We start from the raw sequence: 24,880 nt of genomic DNA, 5'->3' as shown, positions 1-24,880 counted from the left end.
GCGCAGGTGTTGAGCGAAGCGATCGCCGAGCCTGTGCTTGGTTTCGCCGATGTAAATAAGTTGACATCTGATCAACTGGCAAATAGCTTGGTTGAGATCGGCCACATTCCTCGTCTCGAGAAATGATCTGCTCAGTGAGGAAACTCTGCAATCCAACGTGTCAACTGTGGGTTGAAGATGTGATGTGTGATAATTGTGGGCAATGTCTTAAATGTGCACGAATGAACCCATTCAATGTTGTCTGCACTGGAATGGTGGGCAGAGAGATGTCATACTAAGTGCATATCTACCAAAGCCAGGTAAATCTCTGTGCATGTTGGATGAAGGGGAAAAAACACTGAAAATACAAGAAGTCAAACGAGTAATGCTCAAGCCAAGTCAATGTTTTTCCCCCTCCTCCATAGATGTCAATGAAGCTGCTCAGAGCCCCCAGTATTTTGTTTGCCTTTAAACAGGGACAGATTCCTCTAATCTTCCCAAACGCAGCTCCTTGTGAATTTTCCAAACACACCAGTTCTCCTTGGATAAATAAACAAAACCTTCCAAAGGTATTGCAGAGTACAAAGTATGTAATTTATGGGGGGGGAAAAAAAATCACATTACTTCAGTTCATAGAATTACCAGTGAAGAGATTATATAAACTTAAAACATTAAATTCAACACAGCAATTTCAATGAAAACACAATTTCCCTTACCATAAAAAAAAAAGCTAAATCCGTGCACAGCATCTGTATAATGCTTTGCCTAGAATCACATTTGCTGGGTGAATTGTACACTCATTGTGTGGTGAGGGACAATTTATCCCAAAGTGCGCACCAGAGAGGCTCTTCCTCTGCCCTATCCCAGCACCGGGAAGAGTTGGTCCACACAGCAACTGCATCAACATGATTTTGTTTCTGAATGCATTTACAACAGGCAACTGATCAAACAATTATCTACTCAATGTGCCTTCAAACGAAACTTTGAGGAACAATTGAGTGCACCACTTTTGATTTTCCCCTCCAAGATTTAAGCCGGTTAGCGTAACAGCCTTCAGTGAGTCTAACTGCTTTGTGCTATGGACTCACATTGGTTGAGCCATTTAGTACCCTCACAGCAAGTAACAGGAACTCTAACCTTATCAGCTCTGGGCCTTGGGTGTGAAACGGCAGAGATTAACTTACTGTGTGAGTATATCTCCCTTCCAAATCTCTCCATCACGTCTCTCTACCTGTTCACCGCCGCCTCCCCAACAGAAAACTGCCTTTCCAAATGTATTGAGACACAGTGCCTTACCGAAGTGACAAATCACACCATGCGTGCTTTGACAGCCGGTACCAGTAAGCTTTGCATAGACAGGCGGCCACAGATCCTTTCCTTTGCCCAATATTCACACGCTGTACAAAAGGGCACTCGATAGTTATTAAACTCACTGTTTGGCGATACAAGCTAAGGATCAGCCTAGAGACATAAAATGCCGGAGTAACTCCGCGGAAGAGGCAGCATCTCTGGATAGAAGGAATGGGAGACACTCAATGTACCTGGTCAAGTATCATACTGCATCATTATTCACAGGCCATTTTCTACTTTATAACAGTGACCGCAGATCCCGCACTTTAAAAGTACCATGTTGGGTATGAAAGTCCTGAAGTCACGAAAGTGCTATAGAATTTCCAATTCTTTTTTCCTTTGCTTTAACTGGAGGAGCCTCTTCTATATTTGAAGTAAAAAGGTCTATATTCACCGTAGACAGCTGCAAAGTCCAATGATGGCGGGCACTTGTTAAGGGTGCATTTCTAATACACGATTCCCTATCAACAGAAATATCGCGGGATCATCAAGCAAGCTACTGATAAGGTCCTGGTGTAGAACACAAGTATACATTGGTTAATCCACAAGCTGCCATTTGTGCAGTATGGAACAATGACTTTTACTGAAGTATGGTGTGACATATGGTCACTAAGTAGTGCACATCCTTTAATTCAGCCGATCTTTGGACTCAAAAGTTCCAAAAATGATAAATAACATTTCAAATAAGCATCATAATACTTAACAGAATAAAAAAATCATATTTATCTCTGTAGCTTATCCTAACCTCCCACCGCCACACAGCTGCACAATTATTTGCAGGGATGCTGAAAATGCTGCACTGTGTCCGAGGAACAGCAGCAGAAAGGGAACCTCTCATAGAGATCGGCCAGAGCCTTTCTTTGAAAGGAGCAATCAGCAGCTTCCCAATGCTCAGGCAACCCGAGTCGAGATCATGCCTTGGTACACTCGAGAAATCCACAGGCACACAATGCCACAAAGTGATGGGACACACACGCACACACAGGCATACGGACCAAGTGCTGCTGGTAAATGGGATTAGTAGACGGGGTACTTGATGGTTGCCACGGACACGGCGGGCCGAGTGGCCTGAATCCGTGGCGTAGGACTCAAAAGACGACATGTTGACACAACAATGTCCCGCGTGCCACGAGGCTGATTACTGATCTTGACAATCATTACAGGTGAATGCCCTAAGTTTGGTCCCTGAAAACACTTTACATTATGAGGGAAAATTGGATAAAAAGAATCACAGCAGATGCCAACATTACTGAAGCAATTCTACTAGAACTACTGTAAATAGGCCCAGGGTGCTATTTACAACCACACTGGGTTTCTTAGTACCAGTTTTGGGAAACTCATGGGATATAATGTGTCCCCCAATGATAACGGCAGGTTGGCCCACCAATGAACTAAAGACCTGCGGGTGGCCCATGTGGGAGAACACGTTATAATTATGCATTTCCTTACGAGAAGCCTTCAGATCCATTTCTTCTCTCGGACCGCACTTCTATATCCTAAATTTTAAAAAGGCACCTGGTAGGCAGACTGAGCAGCAAGGAACATTCAGTCAAGTGCATGTCTTGTGAGATTCAAGTTGTTGATTTAAAAAAAATACTTCAGTTTGGGAGCAAAAGAAAATAGTGCTGGTCAGACGAAGAGCGACATGATTCAGCGTCAGACTCATTTTCCTCCAGCCATTATTTTCAGATACTGCAGTGCATTGTGAGCTGCATTGGCACGAGCACAATCCCTCATTGAGGCAGAGCCATGGCAGACGGTGGTGGGCTGGGTGGATAACTCCACAAGACATTGGTACAAACCACTCAAACTCAACTCTTCTGGAAAACAAAAGGACCACAAAAGACACTTGAGGTTATCAGACATCTTAATAAACAGGATCACATACATGCGTCAAGCTACTTATCAGTGAACCAACGTTCTACCAACTGTCTTTCCCTTAAACTAGATTAACTGGTCTGGACAATAGGTGCAGGAGGAGGCCATTCGGCCCTTCGAGACAGCACTGCCATTCAATGTGATCATGGCTGATCATTCTCAATCAGTACCCCATTCCTGCCTTCTCCCCATACCTCCTGACTCCGCTATCCTTAAGAGCTCTATCCAGCTCTCTCTTGAATGCATTCAGAGAATTGGCCTCCACTGCCTTCTGAGGCAGAGAATTCCACAAATTCACAACTCTCTGACTGATAAAGTCGAGGCGATTGCACAGCATTGTCTCATAATACAAGAAATTAACTGCAGATGCTGGTGCAAATCGAAGGTTTATATTCACAAAATGCTGGAGTAACTCAGCAAGTCAGGCAGCATCTCGGGAGAGAAGGAATGGGTGACGTTTCGGGTCGAAACCCTTCTTCAGACTGATGTCAGGGACAAAGGAAGGATATAGGTGGAGACAGGAAGATAGAGGGAGATCTGGGAAGGAGGGGGTATGGGGAGAAGGCAGGAACGGGGTACTGATTGAGAATGATCAGCCATGATCACATTGAATGGCGGTGCTGGCTCGAAGGGCCGAATGGCCTCCTCCTGCACCTATTGTCTATTGTCCATTTCAATCAAAGCACTTTGAGACGTACCAAGAAAGCAAAGAGCAAATATCCTCTTTCACTTCAAAGCTCATCAAATAAACCAATCCCTTAATGAATAGAGGATTACTCATTTATTCTTGGTGATGCAAGTAGTATTTCCAGGAGATTAATCTATCTACAAATTCAAAGATGGATAGGCCTTAATGACAACGCCATACATCATCTTACCAGCAAAAATAATGTACTGGAGGAACTCTGCAGGTCAGGCAACATCAGTGGAGGAAAATGGCCAGGCAACATTTGAGGTCAGGTTCCTGACCCGAAATGTCGCCTGTCCATTCCCTCCACTGATGCTGCCTGACCTGCAGAGTTCCTCCAGCACTTTGTGTGTTTTGCTCAAGATTCCAACGCCTGCAGTTCCTTGTCGCTATCATCTTACGTATTACGAAACTTCGATGAATCCATTCCGCGTGGAACAGACGCCATGCACTCTGGTATTCAGCCAAAGGAGACTTACCGATGTCCAAGTAGCTAACATCGAATCGCTGCTCTTCTGCCAACTCCCTCAGCATCTGGCAAAAGTTGGAGTTGACCACACCGAGTGGATGGCTCTTGAGGTGCATAATCCTTTCTCCAACAGAATTCCGGAGCGAATCCCACGTGCAACCTGTGTTCTTGCCTCTTGGACAATCCAGTTTGCTGTTAAGCATCTAGATGTAGGGAGGTAGAGCAAGAGGGATGGCAAGGTGGAGAGTGATAAGCCAAATGAGTGAAGGCGAGCACAACTGGTGATAGTTATTCTCACATTTGTTTACACACATCTACAACCACACTGATGTGCACAAACTGCAACACGGTGGCGCAGCGGTAGAGTTGCTGCCTTACAGCGAATGCAGCGCCGGAGACTCAGGTTCCATCCTGACTACGGGCGCCGTCTGTACGGAGCTTGTACGTTCTCCCCGTGACCTGCGTGGGTTTTCTCCGAGATCTTCGGTTTCCTCCCACACTCCAAAGACGTACAGGTGTGTAGGTTAATTGACTGGGTAAAATGTAAAAATTGTCCCTAGTGTGTGTAGGATAGTGTTAATGTGCGGGGACCGCTGGGCGGCGCGGATTCGGTGGGCCGAAGAGCCTGTTTCCGCGCCGTATCTCTAAATCTCTATTAAAAAAAAGTGGTCAGGCTGAATGGGCTGTTTAGTTTGGAGATACAGCGTGGAGACAGGCCCTTCGGCCCACCGAGTCCACACAGATTATCGATCACCCGTTCACACTAGTTCTATGTTATCCCACTTTCTCATCCACTCCCTACACACCAGGGGCAATTTACAGAGGTCAATTAATCTACAAACCCACGTCTTGGGGACGTGGGAGGAAACCAGAGCACCCGAAGGTCATAGGGTTAACGTGCAAACTCCACACACAGCGTCTGTTCGACGCAAGTTAGGAAAGCTAACTCTGGCCTCTTCAATTTTCCCTTCGCCTTGCTATAGAACCATACAGCACAGAAACAGGCCCTTCGGCCCATTGAGTCCGTGCTGACCATCAACCATCTATTGACACTGATCCCATGTTTATTGTCCCCACAATCCCATCGATTACACCAGATTCTACCCCTCACCCACATCTCCAGGAGTAATTTATAGTGTCCGATTAACCTACCAGCCTACAGAATAGGAACTCATTTGGCATTTAGCTGAAGATTACTCAATTTGTAACCCAGGATGATTAATGTACTGAAAGCAAATTCCAACGTCATTAAGACAGCTGAGATTTTTGAAATAGGTAAAAGTCATTACAAAGCATGTAGGGGGTTGCGAGAACCCAACAGGTCTGAAGAAGAGTCCCAATAGACAATAGGTGCAGGAGTAGGCCATTCGGCCCTTCGAGCCAGCACCACCATTCAATGTGATCATGGCTGATCATTCTCAATCAGTACCCCGTTCCTGCCTTCTCCCCATACCCCCTCACTCCGCTATCCTTAAGAGCTCTATCTAGCTCTCTCTTGAATGCATTCAGAGAATTGGCCTCCACTGCCTTCTGAGGCAGAGAATTCCACAGATTCACAACTCTGACTGAAAAAGTTTTTTCTCATCTCCGTTCTAAATGGCCTACCCCTTATTCTTAAGCTGTGGCCCCTTGTTCTGGACTCCCCCAACATTGGGAACATGTTTCCTGCCTCTAACGTGTCCAACCCCTTAATAATCTTATATGTTTCGATAAGATCCCCTCTCATCCGTCTAAATTCCAGTGTATACAAGCCTAGGCGCTCCAGTCCTTCAACATATGACAGTCCCGCCATTCCGGGTATTAACCTAGTAAACCTACGCTGCACGCCCTCAATAGCAAGAATATCCTTCCTCAAATTTGGAGACCAAAACTGCACACAGTACTCCAGGTGCGGTCTCACTAGGGCCCTGTACAACTGTAGAAGGACCTCTTTGCTCCTATACTCAACTCCTCTTGTTATGAAAGCCAACATTCCATTGGCTTTCTTCACTGCCGACTTGAAACATCATCTATTGAGTCTGAATAAGGGTCCCGAGCCAAAATGTCGTCTATCGATGTTCTCCAGAGATGCTGCCTGACCTGCTGTTATTCCAGCACCTTGTGACTTTTTTTTTGTAAACCAGCATCTGCAGTTCCCCGAGTCCACAGGTTGAATTAATGTTGTTCAAGGAGGGAATCCTGTCTGATTGGAATGCCAGGCTGTTATTTTAACCCTGTGACACACCATGTGAGTTATACCGAACTGGATTTGAAGTGGACGTTTAAGCTATTTGGTTGCATCAAATTAGAGCAGTTGAAGACGGGCATTGTCAATGACACCCACTCTCTGTGAATAGCCAAGTAAAGAAAATGGTAAATTGTTCCCAAAATTGGCAACAACCCCATGAACTGCCCACCACAGAAGACCCACTTCCAAATCCCATCGAGCTCTTTAAATGGGCACAGTATGAAGATTTCCCCCCAACCACCTCATTGCCAATCCAGCCTTCAACGTCACTTCCTCAATAAAAATCAATCTCCAATCTTGGCTCTGTCCCCATGGTTTGTCTTTTTACAAAGAAGGTGGTAGTGGAGTCACATCACAACCTTCCGATCTGCGATTGTCATTTAAACTGGTGCTCTATCAGCAACATTAATACACTTACTATGGAAAACTGGTCATCTTCCAACTCAACGTCATTCCCATCCCTCAGATCTACAGGAACGTCATGGATCCTTGCTAACATCTTGGCAGCAGCGTTGCGTTTTGCCAGCTTTTTTGAGGTCCCGCTTCCTACAAAGGAGATGACAGAGCAAATACAGGATTTATTGCACACAACCCATTTTGTACATTGCCTTCTCAACAATGGAAAAGTGATACCATACTTGTGCTTGAACACCCCCAGTGGACAAAATGATCACAGCCTCACTGCAAGTGTTATGCATTAATTACTCGGAATAATTGCTGAAAATGTTTCTTCAAGTGGAATGATAGGAGACATGTGCATGCCAACACATACCACCCCCCAACCCTCCCCCTCCATTTCTTCTCAATGGTAACCATAACACTGGACGCACAATATTTCGAACGCTGCCTTGTATTTTGCTGGAAAGAAGCATGCGCGTTCTCCCTGTGACTGCGTGGGTTTCCTCCTGGTGTTCTCCCACATTCCAAAGATGTATGGGTTTGTGGGTTAATTGGCCCCCTGGAAATTGAGTAAAACTCACCAACGTGATCCAAAGTAGAACCCCATCCCATCCCTCCCTGCCCTGCACGTGTTTTGGCAAGTAATAGAGGTGACCAACGTCAGAACTTCATCACACTGGAGTACATTTCCGGCCTTCAATTGATATTTACAATTGCTACAGAACAAGTGGTCCGAATCCGGTTCCTATGTCAGTGTGACAGTGCAAGTGACGCACACACCTGTCCTACAGCACACGCATCTGTGTGGCATCTTGGACAGAACAGTGACCTGAGGCAGCAGAGAGCCCTCACTCTGCAGAGACAAGCACAACACTGAAATACTTGCCTATCTCCAAGAATCTCTCTACTCTGCAGGTCATGGTGAACTCTTTCCTGTGGGCAGGACCCGATTCCTGAGTCACTGTATATTCTGGGAGTCTCCATCCTTTCTGAACCACCAGCTCCTGGAAAGAAAGAGCACACACTAAACAGAAGATTCCTGAAAACATTTGTCCAAAGACATTAACCCACAATTATCTTAGGATGCAATTCGGCCCTCTCCCAATCATTAACCTCCCAAAACTCCACGCCACCTCCTTGCCAATGAAACTCAACGCTTCCATGAGCATTTTCACAAAACCCACTGCAGAACATTGCTCTAAAGTATTGCCTCGTTGAAGGAGAAAATTCATATGCAGTTTTTAAAACTGCTTCACCTTACCCATGCTAGAAGCCAGTGAACATGAACATTATATACAGACCCAAAAAACGGATTAAAATCCCTTATATGTCAAATGACTGGAATCTTACATTTTCCTGTATCCCAAACCAAAAAGCCAAACCACTTCAGCAAACAGTGACTAACACATCCAAGACACTTCAGAGTCTGGTCTCAAATTACAAAAAAAGGATATTGAGGAGCTGGTGAGGAAGCAAGCAAGATTTATTGGAACGACACCAGAGTGAAATGTATAACTTTCAGAAAAAACGTAACAGGCTGGGGCTTTTTCTCCGAAACAAGGGCGAGGAAATGTCCAATTGAGATCTAAAATTACGAAGAGCTCTGATAGGGCAGGAGGGAGAAAAACATAGTCAAAGCTATGGCCCAGAAATGTAAGATGGTCTCCAATAAACCCATCAGGCAATTTGGCAGAAGCTTCATTCCTTGGAGTGGTTACAATGTGGAAACTGTCATCGGAAATCATGGTTAAAAAGAAATGGCGCAGCTGGATAATTGGATAAACACAAAGGGAAAAAAATGGGATTAGGTGATGGATAAAGCAAAGTGAGAAGAGGCATGTGTGAGGCTTAAATACTGATTCAGCTTCCACCCCAACAGTGTGAACATCTATTTTATCAGCACTTTCTTGTGAACCCCCCCATCCCCTGGTGGGCACCCATTTCTCCCATTATCCTGTCCACCTATATCCATCCCATTGGCTTTAAATTTCACTCCTCTTCTCTCATTATACAACACCCCTTTGTCTCCTTTTCATCTCTCCCATTTGTTCACCCATCCGCCCATCACGCCGATCCACCTCATTTGCCAGGCTTTGTCTCGCTCCCACCTCTTTACCAGCTTCCCCACCCGAGTACAATCAGTCTGAGGATGGGTCCCAACTCGAAGCATCGCTTATCCATGTTCTCCAGAGAGGCTGCCTGGCCTGCTGGGTTACTCCAGTACTTTGTGTTGAACTTAAAAATATAATCTATTCTGGGATTCGGGGAAAGAAATAAGTACCTGTAGAGCTCCAACGGGGTTACATTCCGCCAACTGCGCAGAGCTGGAGCTTTTAGATTCATTTCCAGAGATTCTGGAAGAGAAAAAGACAAAATAATAGAACAATGAGAAGTATCAATTTGTACATATTCTTAGAAACAAGGAACTGCAGATGCTGGTTTACACAAAAGTGCTGGAGTAACTCAGTGGGTCAGGCAGCATAGTTTGGAGAATGTGGATAGGTGACGTTTCGGGTCGGGACCCTACAATTGGTCTGAAGAAAGGTCCCGACCCGAAACGTCACCTATCCACATTCTCCAAAGATGCAGCCTGACCCACTGAGTTACTCCAGCACTCTGTGTAAATACTCTTCATTTGTTCTGAACATGACTCTTCAGTCACTCCTCCCCCAAGCGAGTGGAAGGTTATACAGTACAAAATCCTCCTCATGACCTACAAAGCCCTCCATAACCTGGCCCCATCCTACCTGACTGACCTCCTCCACAGACACACTCCAACCCGTAACCTCCGCTCTGCTGCTGCTAACCTCCTGTCGTCGTCCCCCCATCCGGACCAAACTCAGATCCTGGGGGGACAGGGCTTTCTCCATCGCTGCTCCCACACTCTGGAACTCACTACCCCAAACCGTCAGACTCCTCCTCACTCACCACATTCAAAACATCACTGAAGTCTCACCTGTTCAGCACTGCCTTCAATCACTGACCGTCACCTCACCTTCTTTTTCCTTTTCTCTTCGTTTACTTATTTATCTATTTATTTTCTTTTATGTTTTAGTAAACCTTGTAAAGCGTCTTTGAGTGTTTAGAAAAGCGCTATATAAATGTAATGCATTATTATTATTATTACAGCAAAGCAACTCACTCTTGGGCCTCTGTGCTAGCCCATTGCTCACTGATTCATTGGTACCAGGTTTCGAGGAGTGATGCCACAGTGATCTCTGCAAATTACCTTGTGAAGCTCTTTGGACTAATGGGTACAGAAGATCAATGTACTTTTCAGTCATGCCCCACAGTGGCACTGCTCGAGATTTGGGGGAGATAGATGATACAAGACAATTCATTGAATGGTGACTTACAAGATCCAGAAACTATTTTTAAAAAAGTTTGCCAAAGCTCTTAAGGCTCCAGTCGTCACATTGAACTCAGTGCTAGTGTGGGGTTCATGGACTACTGCATAGCAGGATACTAGAAAATACTTAAGGACATAACACATTGAGGATTTTCTTTCATACTTAGCCTCTGTAGTGACTTGTCTTAAATTGACAACTCAGGCTTCAACGAGTTAGAGCCTAATAACTTTGAGATTATGGTAGTGGACTCAGAATGCAGGATGTTACAAGTTCATATCCCACCCGTAGCAAGTTGTGAAATTGAATTCAATAAACCCAGCAATTTGTGCACTTGAATCAGAAGACAAAATACCACAAAATGATTCAGATTAGTTCGATCAGACCCAGCCTCAGCCTGAATCTGCACCTGTGCTATATCATTGATTCTTAGTGTCCTCAAATCAACAAGTACAATTTTGCCAATGTTTACTGCATACCATGAACATTTTGTTTTGCACAAGGAAGACTTTTCTCTCCCTTGGTTTTGTGGGCACAAGTGCTTTAACGTAGACAAGGTTAGAACCATTCCACATTTACGTTGCATATCCAAATCCAGCATGGGCAACTGGTACGGTATTTTAGAGTCAGAGTCATACAGTACGGAAACAGGCTCTCCGGCCTGTCTTGTCCATGCCAACCAAGACCCATCTTGTCTATGCCGACCAAGATGTCCCATCTTAACTCGTTCCATTGGCCCACATTTGGCCCATTCCGTCTAAACTTTTTCTATCCATGTACCTGTCAAAATGTCTTTTAAAAGTTATTGTACCTGCCTCAATTACAACCTCTGACAACTCGTTCCATATACCCACCACCCTCCTCCTTTCCAGGCAAGAGTAGATCCATTCTTCAGCCCCTGAACGAGTAGATTGAGCACCTGGACACATTCTACGGGTAAGGTATGGAGTAAGTCTGCATCATTGAATGTTTTCGCATTTAACGGAAAGGGGTCATTTTCAAAATTTAAAACTTCCTTTGCACGCCACCTTATCACGTCCGTTGGAAACATTTCTGAAGCGCGTCACATAATGGAGTTTAGCGACTGTTGTGCAGGCAAGCGCAGCTGCTACTTTGCGCACTGCAATATCCAACATGTTATTGGCTTATTATTGTCACATATACTGAGATATAATGAAAAACTGTTTTGCGTGCTATCCGGAAAAATCATACCATACATGAGTTCATCAGGTAAGGAAAAGGAGAAAATAAACACCTCGCAGAATAGTGTTACAGCTACAGAGAAAGTGCAGATTTTGTTAAAGCGCAATGGCCATAACAAGATGGATTGGAAGATCGGAAATTCATCTCTAGCATATGATAGATCCGTACAAGAGTCTGAAAACAGCAGGGAAGAAACTGTTCTCGAATCTGGTGGGGTGTGCTTTCAAGCTTTTGTACCTTCTGCCGTAGAGGAGAGGGGAGAAGAGGAAATGACCGGGGTGTGAGTGGTCCCTGATTATGTTAGCTGCTTCCACGACGCAGTGTGAAATATAGATGGAGTCGATGGATGGTGGGAGGGGGGGGGGTGGGCGGGGAGCTGGTTTCTGTGTGAACTGATTTGTGAATGGCAATGAAACAAACATCTTAGGATGCACCTCCTCCAACCTCATCTATTGCATCCGCTGCTCTAGATGTCAACTTATTTACATCGGCGACACCAAGCGCAGGCTCGGCGATCGCTTCGCTGAACACCTGCGCTCGGTCCGCATTAACCAAACTGATCTCCCGGTGGCCGAGCACTCCAACTCCCCCTCCCATTCCCAGTCTGACCTTTCTGTCATGGGCCTCCTCCAGTGCCATAGTGAGGCCCACCGGAAATTGGAGGAACAGCACCTCATATTTCGCCTGGGCAGTTTGCAGCCCAGTGGTATGAACATCGACTTCTCCAACTTTAGATAGTTCCTGTCCCTCCCTTCCCCTCCTCCTTCCCAGATCTCCCTCTATCTTCCTGTCTCCACCTATATCCTTCCTTTGTCCCGCCCCCCTGACATCAGTCTGAAGAAGGGTCTCGACCCGAAACGCCACCCATTCCTTCTCTCCCAAGATGCTGCCTGACCTGCTGAGTTACTCCAGCATTTTGTGACTAAATACCTTCGATTTGTACCAGCATCTGCAGTTCTTATATTAAACATCTTAGGATGATCTGGCCTGGACACCACAGAAACTTTCTACTTGCATTTGAATAGCATCGAGGGACGTTTATAATCCCTATATACTTTACATTTAAAAAGGGCAATGCCAAGCATCTCATGGATAGCGATCACAATCCCGAGTTGCCCACTAAGAGTATACAGCACAGAAACAGGCCCTTCGGCCCAACCTACCCATGCTGACCAAGATGCTCGATCTACACTAGTTCTACCTGCCCAAGTTTGGCCCATATCCATCGAAACCCTTCCTAACGCGTACCTGTCCAAATGACTTTTAAATGTTGTTATAGTACCTGTCTCAACTACCCCTCTGGCAGCCTGTTCCTGACACCCACCACCTTCTGCGTGACTCAACAGTTAGATTATGTAGATTGGTATCTTTAAGAGTACTGTGGATTACTGCATTTTATTCCTACCTATAGCTAACACTACCATGAGTGCATTAAGCCAACAAAATATTGTACTGGTTACTACGTAGTAAAATGTTCACTTTAAATCAATAGATTCTTGGCTAAAAAGAGTTAGGGCAATCAGAACTGCACCAAGGGAAGACTGTGAGTAAGTGGCCTTGGAGAACTGAAGAAGTTACTATGTTTAACTCCAAGTAGTAAAGAGTTTTATGTCAAATTTATCTTGTCATTCCTGAGACTCCCCCACTGAAATGTTTGCACCCGTGATACAAGATGAAATAGAAAAACAGTGGAGAGACTGTCACCAAGTTTTAGACAGTCAGAATGTCCAACTCATTTCCATTAAAACATGTGGCTTTCCCAGGTGTATTCCAGTAAAAGCCCAACTGTGAATAAAATTGATTTGACACAATACGTGAAATGACATTTGATATTTTTCATATGGAGAGAAGGCGTCACAAAGTCCCGGATCCAATCTCGCGCCTGCACTCGGAAGAAAAGGAGTTTGCATTCACATAGCGCCATTATCATAACTTTCAAAAATGTTCCATAATGTTCACGTACAACAATTTGCTTTGAAATGCAGTGACTTATGTAGGCAAATGCAGCAGCCATTTTGCGCATAGCAGTGTCCCGCAACTGGCAATGAGAGGAGTGACCAGTCAATCAAACTTTGGGAGCACTAATCCAGGGAGACATTTAGGCCGTAGAACATGGATGCGCTTTTTTGGGGGTAAAAAAGTACACGTGCCAACCAATTTTTCACATCCACCTCAACCATTGGAACACAGAGGATCTCGGTTCACCGTTTCATCAGAGCAGCACCTCTGAATGCAGATATTCTTCAAATTGGCACAGATTTTAACTGGAGTGGCAAAGAGGGGAATTACAATAGGATGGGGAGGGGGGGGGGGGGTTGTGAGGAGGGATTATAACTGTTACAAGATTTCTGCTCATGATCACCAGCCAGTGTCTTCTGGAGAAAGTGCAGATGTGAACAATAGGGGTGCACGATAATTAACATCACTGTGTACAGCTGCGATATCCAACATGGTTACAGCAGATCAATGTTTGTTGCCAAGGATCGCCTCAAGAAATGACTGGGCAATCACCAGGAAACTTTGGAATGGTTTCCCTGCATATGTCACTGCCTTTAGGAAGTATGGACGTGGGAGAAGGGCAGTTAAAGGTTTGAACGTCACCGTCACACGATGGAATAGAAAGCTCTTTCCAGGTGCAGTTAGCTATTCACGTACTTGACTCCATCCAACATAGGCTCCAACATGTTTCCTCCCTTTAGTAATTTCAGGGCAGCTTCTGCTGCCTTGTGCTTTGCTGCCTTTTTGCTTGGCCCCTGACCTGAAGGGGGGGAAAAACATCAATTAAAACACAAAGTACGATTTTTTAAAAAGTCACAGTACAACCAGTTTCATCAGCCACGTCAGCCTTGAAACCCCAGGGGGGTGAACTAATTAGATTGTTAGGTAAATTTGAATAACTTGTCTCAAAGCAGAATGGTTTGAATCCCCTTTTAAAAGAGGAATGTTTGCCAGATGAGTCAAGTGTGCCTTTGTTGCCAGCACACTCAATTGGGTGAGAATTGTACCATTAAGCTCCACCAGTACACAAGTATATAATATAGGCCAATATCCCAGTTCAGCAGATAGGGATCACTGCATTAAAGAACAAAACTCCACTTTTATTTAGTAAAAATCTCATGCAACTGGAAGAAAACCTGACGACCTGATCAAAATGTTCTTCAACCAACAACCCACACAGACCGCCCCCCCCTCATCCTCTCTGTTATCAGGCTTTTGAACAGACCTTCCTTAAGCTAGGGTACTGTCCAATTCACCTCTACCATATTGGACGTTGTCTCTGGAACTGATGCGCTACAATGCTGAGAACTATATTCTGCACTCTGTATCGTTCCCTTCGTTCTACCTGTTGTACTTGAGTTTGACTGGGTTGTATTTAGGTATCGCATTATCAGATCTGATGGGATAGCATGCAAACAAAGCTCTTTGGTACACGTGACAATAATAAACTTATACCTAAATCAAATGCTCAATGCCGTCCGTGGAATATTAACACACACACACACACACACAAAATGATTCACTTTTGGTTGTAGCTCTTAAATGGTTTGTGCATGGGAAAACAGGTCACATCTGGCACACCAGCTCCACCTACAATAAACTACTGATTCCATGTGCTGTCATCTCATTTACAAAAGGGACATCAGTCTGCAGTTAAGAAAAGGTAGAATTCCCCTTGAGTTAAAAGTTTTTATTAAAGTTGATCCAACTAATTAAGAAGCAGTTTTACCCAAAGATCGATGAGAAAGTGGACCCGCATTAAATAGTTTTCGGCAGTTACATGTGCACATTTTCTTATATATGCATTCTTTCAGGGTCGGTTACATAAGTAAATGTAGGAGGAAGAATAAATTGAAGACACTAAATGCTGGAGTAAATCAGTGGCTCAGGCAGCATCCCTGGAGAACATGGATAGGTGACATTTCGGGTAGGTGTATATGGACATGGATATGTGATCTGAAACATCACTTATGCACATTCTCCAGGGATGATGCCTGATCAGAATTTTGTGTCTTCCCTTGGTAAACCAGCATCTGCAGTTCCTCGTTTCTACAGGAAGAATAAATGGTTATGGTAAATCAGAACCATGTGGAGAACAAACTCTGGAATGGAGCAGATGGATCGGATGGCCTCTTTCTGTTCTCCAACTTTGATATAAAGATATTGGTTCCAGATTGTCAGAACGCATCCTGCTGGAGACCTCTTAGTACAGAATTCCTTTCTGGAAAGTGAACGACTTGAACAGCGCTTCACAAGAGTCTGCTTTGGATTGGCAGCCATTACACTGACCAACACGGGCATTTTTTCCAGTCATCAATATTGATGTCAGCAATAATCCCATCAGAACATTTTGTCCTTGCCATCGCAAAACAGATAAACATACAAACATCACTGCTCTTCTTGCATGTCCATGAGACTTAAATCATGTTGCTTACTCAGCCAGATTAAATGCAACATAATAATCTTAATGGCTCCACACTAGGAACAGCACTAGCACTATACATCGAGCTGAAAAACAATGCTAACCTTGAAGATAAATAAAAACAAAATGGTGGAAACAGGCAGCAAACATCTGTGGAAAGAGAAACAAAGTTAACTTTTCAGGCCTACAAACTGTTACCAGAAACAGGAAGAGATAGAAGTGCTTTAAGTTGCTGAGAAAGAGGAATGGTGAAGAAAACAATGTGGGGATATTGGTGAGAGTTGTTGTCCTTCGTGTTTTTTATTAAAGCAAGTAACATCATTTCTTCACATATATAAGGTGTCATACTGCAGAGACAGCATGGAAATATAAAGGAACATGGGAAAGGAAATCAGTTTCCAAAATTGCCACCAACAAATAAACGAGGAATACCCAAGCATACGTAGGGATGCAACGCCTTAACAGAATTTGACCCTGTTCCCCACTCTGGTTACATGGAATATGAGCAATGAATAAAATCATTAAAATAAAAATTTGCATGGTGGCAGGGCTTGAGACTAGCGGAAAGACAGTGAATAATACGGTAAAATTTCAGAACGCATTGTTCTGCTGAAATACTTTCTATCACATCTAATGTCCATTTCCCTGATTTTAAAAAACTTAAAATACCCCCAAAACATGGAGATGTCTGGCACTGTAATAATCAATGAAATCATTTATTCACAAAATGCTGGAGTAACTCAGCAGGTCAGGCAGCATCTCGGGAGAGAAGGAATGGGTGACGTTTCGGGTCGAGACCCTTCTTCAGGTGATGCCTGACCTGCTGAGTTACTCCAGCATTTTGTGAATAAATCAATTTGTACCAGCAGCATCTGCAGTTATTTTCTTATAATCAATGAAATCATACCAGCACAGCCAGTGCCAAATACCAGATCATTATACAAACTGAAACCACTTTTTCCTTTAACACTGGTGCCTCTTCGCAACCAATTCGAACAAAAACAAATGTTGAACCTTGAAAAAAATGCATTGCTACTTTCAAAGCGTACAAGTCGATTCGCTATTTTGAACCATCACAAACTCCCTCACCCTCCTTGAATAACTTGAGACACAAACCTGTGCAGTTAATATCTCCGACTGTCACTCGGAAAGTGAAATTGGGTTGGTGGGCCTGCCCCTCAGCTTTCAGCAGGTCATACACCGGTGTCTTTCCAATCCTTGTTCCATACTCCTGTAGTAAACTAATAGGTGTCTTCCCAGGATTTGAGGCCAGCATTTGTTCAATACTGCATAATAAAAAGATAAAACAGGTAAGACTTGTAGGACTTGGACAGAGAAGTTAGAGATGGGGCAGTGGTTTTCAAGGATCAAAGAGATCAAAGACTACTGTAGACATAAGGAACTGCAGATGTTGGTTTACAAATAAAAAGACACAAGGTGCTGGCGTAACTCAGCAGGTCAGGCAGCATCTCTGGATGAAGAAGGGTCTCGACCCAAAACGTCACCCATTCCTTCTCTCCTGAGATGCTGCCTGACGTGCTGAGTTACTCCAGCATTTTGTGAATAAATACCTTCGATTTGTACCAGCATCTGCAGTTATTTTCTTATAGCATCTCTGGAGAACATGGAGAGGTGATATTTCGGGTCAGGGCCCTTCTTCTGACCCGAAATGTCACCTATCCATTTTCTCCTGAGATGCTGTCTGACCTGCTGAGTTACTCCAGCACTTTGTGTCTTTTTTTTTCTTCAAAGACTGCTGTGGTTTAAAAATTTTAAAAAATGGCAGGGGCGATGGCAACTGATTTTGCGGGGGGGAAGCAGGACATGTTAAGGTAAAAATGTTAACATCAGCTCGCATTGAGGCAGGGAGGGAAGGTGGCTGATCACTAGATTAGTGGTGCTTTCCACTACTTGCGAATGAATCGCTTTCTGCCACCCAAAATCTTTTCACCATCTATGCAGCACAAGATAGGGGTATGATGAGATACTCCACACTTGACTAGATGTGTATCTTCCACAACACCCATGCAGCTCAACAGCATCCAGTACCAAGACACTTGGTTGATTATCACCCAAAAGGTTTACCTGCACTCTGTCACTACACGAACCTACACCAACTTGGGAAAATTGACACCAGTGCTGCCTGATGCATGATGACCCAGTAGCTGCAATATGCACCACTTACAAAATGTGCTGCAGTTACTTGCCTTGGCTACTGCGACAGGCACCTCCTCACTCATGACTGCTGCCAATGGGCAATAGGTCCAGGGGAACTCCACCAACAGCAGGATTTTCTTCAAGTCGCACACCTGCAACTCCCTCCCCAACAACATAGGAGCACTTTCACCAGAAGACCTTCAAAATATAGCCATTACCTACTGATGGGCAATTGAGGATGGACAATAAAATACTAGCCTTGCTAATAATGACCACCTCCAGGAAAATGAAAATAGAGATGTGCATTTTGTGGATAAAATGATCTTGGAGAGACCATGATGGGATTGAGGGGAAGTGGGTAAAATAGTTTAATAATAGGGTGAAAGGGAATTAGAACAAACTTTAGATAGGGGTGGGGTAAAGATCTCTTGTAAATTTAACCTGGCAGAGGAGAAAGGGGGTACGTCGTATGAATTTTAAGCATCTGGAGTGTTTCAATTTACTTCTGAAGAATTGACCAGATTAAAATGTCCACAAAAAGTTTTTGCAAGTGTCCTTAGGGTGGTCGGTGGAAGAGACAATGTCGAGGAGCTGTTAGACCAAGGGTTTCGTCTGCTCCTTCGGGTGAATATAAAAGACCTCATGAGGCAATTTAGAAGAAAATAGTTCTCGTTGTTGCCTTGGAGGCCAACAGTTATACTTCAACTAAAATCGTAAGAGCATATTACGAGCTTATTGTCACGCTGATGTTTGGAGAAGCTTGCTGTACGCAGAATTTGCGACCATGCTTCCTTCTATATCTTATAGAAACATATAAAATTCTTAAGGGGTTGGACAGGCTAGATGCAGGAAGATTGTTCCCGATGTTGGGGAAGTCCAGAACAAGGGGTCACAGTTTAAGGATAAGGGGGAAGTCTTTTAGGACCGAGATGAGAACGTTTTTTTTCACACAGAGAGTGGTGAATCTGTGGAATTCTCTGCCACAGAAGGTAGTTGAGGCCAGTTCATTGGCTGTATTTAAGAGGGAGTTAGATGGGGCCCTTGTGGCTAAAGGGATCAGGGGGTATGGAGAGAAGGCAGGTACGGGATACTGAGTTGGATGATCAGCCATGATCATATTGAATGGCGGTGCGTACAGGCTCGAAGGGCCGAATGGCCTACTCCTGCACCTATTTTCTGTTTCTATGACACGACAGGGACGTCCCGGGGCGATGAAGAGAGTAGGTCTCCTTTAACGTGACCAGGTTGTACGCGGCGGCAACGAACAAAGAGCTTCCCGCAAAGGGCCCGACTGGGCGAGCTGCCCCTCCGTACCTGGGACAGCTGGAATTCTTCTTCGCTGCAGCAGCGGCCCGATCCTCCGTCATCCCAGACAACGCTGGCGGTGATCGTGGCTCAGGCAACGGCAGCGGCTCCGGCTCCTCCACGGTCCCGCATCAGCGCTGGCGCGGATGCCACTGCGCAGGCGCGCCGCCGGCCCGCCACCAGCGCTTCCGGTTGGGGGGAGGGGTCAGGCGGCGACGACGGCGCCGGCGCCGAAAAGGGCGCGAGGACGGAGAGCCCTCGACGACCGCCGTGTGACGAGTGAGAAAAAAAAACACGTCTCCTGATCAAAGTACGCTCAACCAAGCCTACTTCTTCCAAAAAAAACGCATTTTAAAACCTGTAGCTGTCCCGCCCACCTTGACTCCTTGCTCCTCCCACGAGTTCCCATCTCCCCCCCCTTACCTTTCTCTCACCTCAGTCGACCCTTCACACCTTCCCTTTATTATGTCTCCAGGCTTTTTTCTTCATTTTCCCTGAGTTTTACTTGGATTCCCCATGGGATTTACTTAACTTTCCGCTTGGACTTGAAAGCAAAATCAAAATCAAAACCATGCTCCTCGTGCCTGATGAATTTTCTTTTGTTCTCGGTGAGAAACACCACATAAGCACCTTGTCAAAAAGGCGTTTGGACACATACAGTAAAATGACAGTAAACACGCCAGTAGCCCTGCTAGGTTTATGAAATTACGAGGGGCATAGATAGGGTAGACAACCCTTTTCCCAGGTGGAAATATTAAAGACTGGAGGGCAATTCAATGTTGTACAGGGCATTGGTGAGACCACACCTGGAGTATTGCGTACAGTTTTGGTCTCCTAATCCGAGGAAAGACATTCTTGCCATAGAGGGAGTACAGAGAAGGTTCACCAGATTGATTCCTGGGATGGCAGGACTTTCATATGAAGAAAGACTGGATAGACTCGGCTTGTACTCGCTGGAATTTAGAAGATTGAGGGGGGATCTTATAGAAACTTACAAAATTCAGTAAGGGGTTGGACAGGCTAGATGCAGGAAGATTGTTCCCGATGTTGGGGAAGTCCAGAACAAGGGGTCACAGTTTATGGATAAGGGGAAAGTCTTTTAGGACCGAGATGAGAAAGTTTTTTTTCACACAGAGAGTGGTGAATCTGTGGAATTCTCTGCCACAGAAGGTAGTTGAGGCCAGTTCATTGGCTATATTTAAGAGGGAGTTAGATGTGGCCCTTGTGGCTAAAGGGATCAGGGGGTATGGAGAGAAGGCAGGAACAGGATACTGAGTTGGATGATCAGCCATGATCATATTGAATGGCGGTGCAGGCTCGAAGGGCCGAATGGCCTACTCCTGCACCTATTTTCAATGTTCATACATTGTTCATACCCATTCCTTCTATCCAGAGGCTAACAATGGCCTGTTTCCTTTATCATTGTTACTTTTTTTGCATAGCTTTCACTCATTTGTTTTATATCTCTACATCGTCGTCTATATCTCTCGCTTCCCTTTCCCGTGACTTTCAGTCTGAAGAAGGGTCTTGACCCCAAACGCTACCCATTCCTTCTCTCCAGAGCTGCTGCCTGACCCGCTGAGTTACTCCAGCATTTTGTGTCTATCAATGTTCGTACCGTTGGGATGCAAGCTACCCAAGTGGAATACAAAGTTCTGTAACTGCAGTTTGCGTGTGGACTCACTTTGACCAGGGCAGAATGGGAAGGGGGGTTGAAATGGTTGGCAACTGGGGATCCAGTCGGCCTTGGTGGACTGAGCCTTATCTAATGCATCTCGAGTTCACGATGTGGCCCGTACATCACAAAACCAAACGTAGACACAAAAAGCTGGAGTAACTCAGCGGAACAGGCAGCATCTCTGGAGAGAGGGAATGGGTGACGTTTCGGGTCGAGACCCTTCTTCAGACCAAACCTAGACTCGGTCGACCATTTCGCTGAACACTTGCACCCATTCCACCAAGGCCTGCTGTTTTCTACACAGTGGTGGATGTTTGGAACAGACGGGCAGTGGTGGTAATGGAAACAGATACAAGAGTGGAATTTAAGTGTTTTTTTTAGATAGATGTGGATATGCACGGAATGGAGGGAGATGGATCACATGCAGTGGATTAGTTTAATTTGGCATCATGTTCAGCACAGGGTGAAGGGCCTGTACTGTTTTACATTCTACATGTAATATAACACCATCAGAGAATGGAAAAACCATTTTCTTCTATTGTGTTCCCAATTACTTCATGAGTATGGTGTTCAATCTAACAAAAAGTGCAACTACATTTTTATTTAACAATAGTTACCTTCATTTAACTACTATGCAGTTTCTAACAAAAGTGAACAGAAAGAATCTGGTCTGGTCATAAAAAGGTACATTCCAGCTAAAGTCTCTTAAACCAGGCAGCTTGACAGACATCTTAAAAGACCTTTTTTGTGGGAATCGCAGAGCACAGGTGCTTGTGACGACACATGCTTCAAATCTGTACTGCCCAGCAATTTAAAATTATAATAAAAACTGATGACTTTCAGCTTTTTTGCCCTTCTCCTCCTCCTCTTCTCGTTCCCCTCCCCCAAATCTATTTTGGCCTGCTTTCTGTTGTATTTTTCTTTACAAAACAAACAGTAGTTTATACTATGTCACCATATCCTTTCTCACAGAAGGCCTCAGGAGCAATGTCAATACAGTGAAACCATACACCTAGCCAGAAGAGAGCTATTAATGTCCCCAGGTTATTAACCTCTTGTTCTCAATTTTATACACAATCATACTTCACAAAAAAGAAAGATTTTTTTCCCCCCCCCCAAGGGAAGTTGAATAACAAAGTTTCAAAGTCAAATCTCACTCAACTAATTTGAAATTTGCATTGCGAGCCTGCGACATGATAAAGACATATTTGGGAGCATTACCTCCCTCTTATTTTTGTGCAATTTTAATTTAACAGACTCCCAAGAATGCAAAGCTTTCAGTGTGTGCTTCAGACACAGAAGACTTTCAGCACCTCCAAATAGATCTGGAACTGAAAGTACATTTGTTTGACACAATTGGAATCAAGAAAATAGATGTTCCAATCCTTAGCCAGCATTTGATTTATTTTTTGAAACGTTTGAAAGGAAATATGGAGTGGTTTGTATCCTTCTATTACTTGAAGACAATTTAGAAAGAAGGATGTGGTGATGCTCTATTAGCATCACCTGAACTGGTAAAGTTCAGAGAAGATGGTGTGCAAAAATCAAGTTCCGTTAGTAATCAGCCATGATCTTATGAAACTTGTCCATTTTAGAGCAACTACAAGGTCTACTGATCCTATTTTAATTGTTCTAAAGATCAAGCATAGGATAAAGCTTAATACTTCAAGGATACATTACACATGGGTAGTAACCATTCTATCAATGGGGAATCCATTCAATCCATACCATTTTAACTGATTTGGAAAAGAATAACAGTTTAAATAGTAGTGGCAGTCTTAGATGAACTTTTATGCTCTTCCCCATCCCATCTGTTTATTTCAATGCCAATTCCATTTGCTACAGGATCAACGGGGACACTGCAACTCTGAAGATTGGTATAAATTGATATTTTGCATTCAAAAGATAAAAACATCCTGATGACAACCAGCTTTATTTGTGCTTGACCAGCCCCAACAGAGCAATCAAGATAAACAGATATTTGGCAGTCATGACACTGGAGCTATTCCACTGGAACAGAAGGCCAAGGCTTTCTAAAAAATTGTGCACTTTTTTCCTTTCAGAATCTTATTTCAATATTATGCCACAGAAACATCTTCAAAATGGCTGAGATACAGTGCCCTCCATAATGTTTGGGACAAAGACACATTGTTTATTTATTTGCCTCTGTACCCCACAATTTGAGATTTGTAATAGAAAAAAAAAAATCACACGCGGTTAAAGTGCACATTGTCAGATTTTAATTAAGGCCATTTTTATACATTTTGATTTTACCATGCAGAAATTACAGCAGTGTTTTATATATAGTCCCCCCATTGCAGGGCACCATAATGTTTGGGACACAGCAATGTAATGTAAATGAAAGTAGTCATGTTTAGTATTTAGTTGCATATCTTTTGCATGCAATGACTACTTGAAGTCTGCGATTCATGGACATCACCAGTTGCTGGGTGTCTTCTCTGGTGATGCTCTGCCAGGCCTGTATTGCAGCCATCTTTAGCTTATGCGTATTTTGGGGGCTAGTCCACTTCAGTTTTCTCCAGCGTATAAAAGGCATGCTCAATTGGGTTCAGATTGGGTGATTGACTTGGCCACTCAAGAATTGACCATTTTTTAGCTTTGAAAAAATCTTTTGTTGCTTTAGCAGTATGTTTGGAATCATTGTCTTGCTGTAGAATGAGCTGCTGGCCAATGAGTTTTGAGGCATTTGTTTGAACTTGAGCAGATAGGATGTGTCTATACACTTCAGAATTCATTATGCTACTACCATCAGCAGTTGTATCATCAATGAAGATAAGTGAGCCAGTACCTTCAGCAGCCATACATGCCCAGGCCATAACAACCCCACCACCGTGTTTCACAGATGAGGTGGTACGCTTTGGATCTTGGGCAGTTCCTTCTCCCTTCCATACTTTGCTCTTGCCATCACTCTGATACAAGTTAATATCGTCTCATCTGTCCACAAGACCTTTTACCAGAACTGTGTAAGCACTTTTAAGTACTTCTTGGCAAACTGTAACATGGCCATCTTATTTTTGCAGCTAACCAGTGGTTTGTACCTTGCAGTGTAGCCTCTATTTTTGTTCATGAAGTCTTCTGTGAACAGTGGTCATTGACAGACAAAGAGTGTTTCTGATCTGCCGTCCAGATGTTTGGGGATTTGTCTTTATTATAGAGAGAATTCTTCTGTCATCAGCTGTGGAGGTCTTCCTTGGCCTGCCAGTCCCTTTGCAATTAGTAAGCTCACCAGTGCTCTCTTTCTTCTTAATGATGTTCCAAACAGTTGATTTTGATAAGCCTAAGGTTTGGCTGATGTCTCTAACAATTTTATTCATGTTTCTCAATCTCATAATGGCTTCTTTGACTTTCATTGGCACAACTTTGGTCCTCATGTTGATAAACAGCAATAAAAGTTTCCAAAGGTGATGGAAAGACTGGAGGAAAGACTAGGTGCTGAGAGCACTCTTATAGACAATAGACAATAGACAATAGGTGCAGGAGTAGGCCATTCAGCCCTTCGAGCCAGCACCGCCATTCAATGCGATCATGGCTGATCACTCTCAATCAGTACCCCGTTCCTGCCTTCTCCCCATACCCCCTCACTCCGCTATCCTTAAGAGCTCTATCCAGCTCTCTCTTGAAAGCATCCAACGAACTGGCCTCCACTGCCTTCTGAGGCAGAGAATTCCACACCTTCACCACCCTCTGACTGAAAAAGTTCTTCCTCATCTCCGTTCTAAATGGCCTACCCCTTATTCTTAAACTGTGGCCCCTTGTTCT

The 24,880-nt window shown here is 44.1% G+C and overlaps 1 protein-coding gene across 3 annotated transcripts; it reads right to left on the bottom strand.

Annotated features, from left to right (window-relative positions):
• Positions 1 to 435: 435 nt before the first annotated feature.
• On the bottom strand, positions 436 to 19,577 carry tarbp2 (TAR (HIV) RNA binding protein 2). 3 transcript variants are annotated; one of them, XM_078431631.1, is made up of 8 exons: positions 19,432 to 19,577; positions 17,077 to 17,246; positions 14,196 to 14,298; positions 9,272 to 9,344; positions 7,873 to 7,994; positions 7,010 to 7,133; positions 4,375 to 4,567; positions 436 to 3,149 (listed from the first exon to the last, which is right to left on the bottom strand). In XM_078431631.1, exons 1-8 carry the CDS (start codon positions 19,482 to 19,484, stop codon positions 2,992 to 2,994), a joined length of 996 nt encoding a protein of 331 aa, XP_078287757.1. In that variant the 5' UTR covers positions 19,485 to 19,577; the 3' UTR covers positions 436 to 2,991. The 3 variants fall into 3 exon arrangements, with proteins under 3 accessions (XP_078287757.1, XP_078287758.1, XP_078287759.1); XM_078431632.1 differs by having other exon boundaries at positions 7,873 to 7,991; XM_078431633.1 differs by lacking the exon at positions 19,432 to 19,577 and adding an exon at positions 16,065 to 16,110 and having other exon boundaries at positions 17,077 to 17,192.
• Between the last annotated feature and the right edge of the window lie 5,303 nt (positions 19,578 to 24,880).

Source organism: Rhinoraja longicauda, chromosome 42, assembly GCF_053455715.1.
Source record: "Rhinoraja longicauda isolate Sanriku21f chromosome 42, sRhiLon1.1, whole genome shotgun sequence".
Taxonomy (NCBI): domain Eukaryota; kingdom Metazoa; phylum Chordata; class Chondrichthyes; order Rajiformes; family Arhynchobatidae; genus Rhinoraja; species Rhinoraja longicauda.
This window is presented reverse-complemented; position numbering and strand designations above follow the sequence as displayed.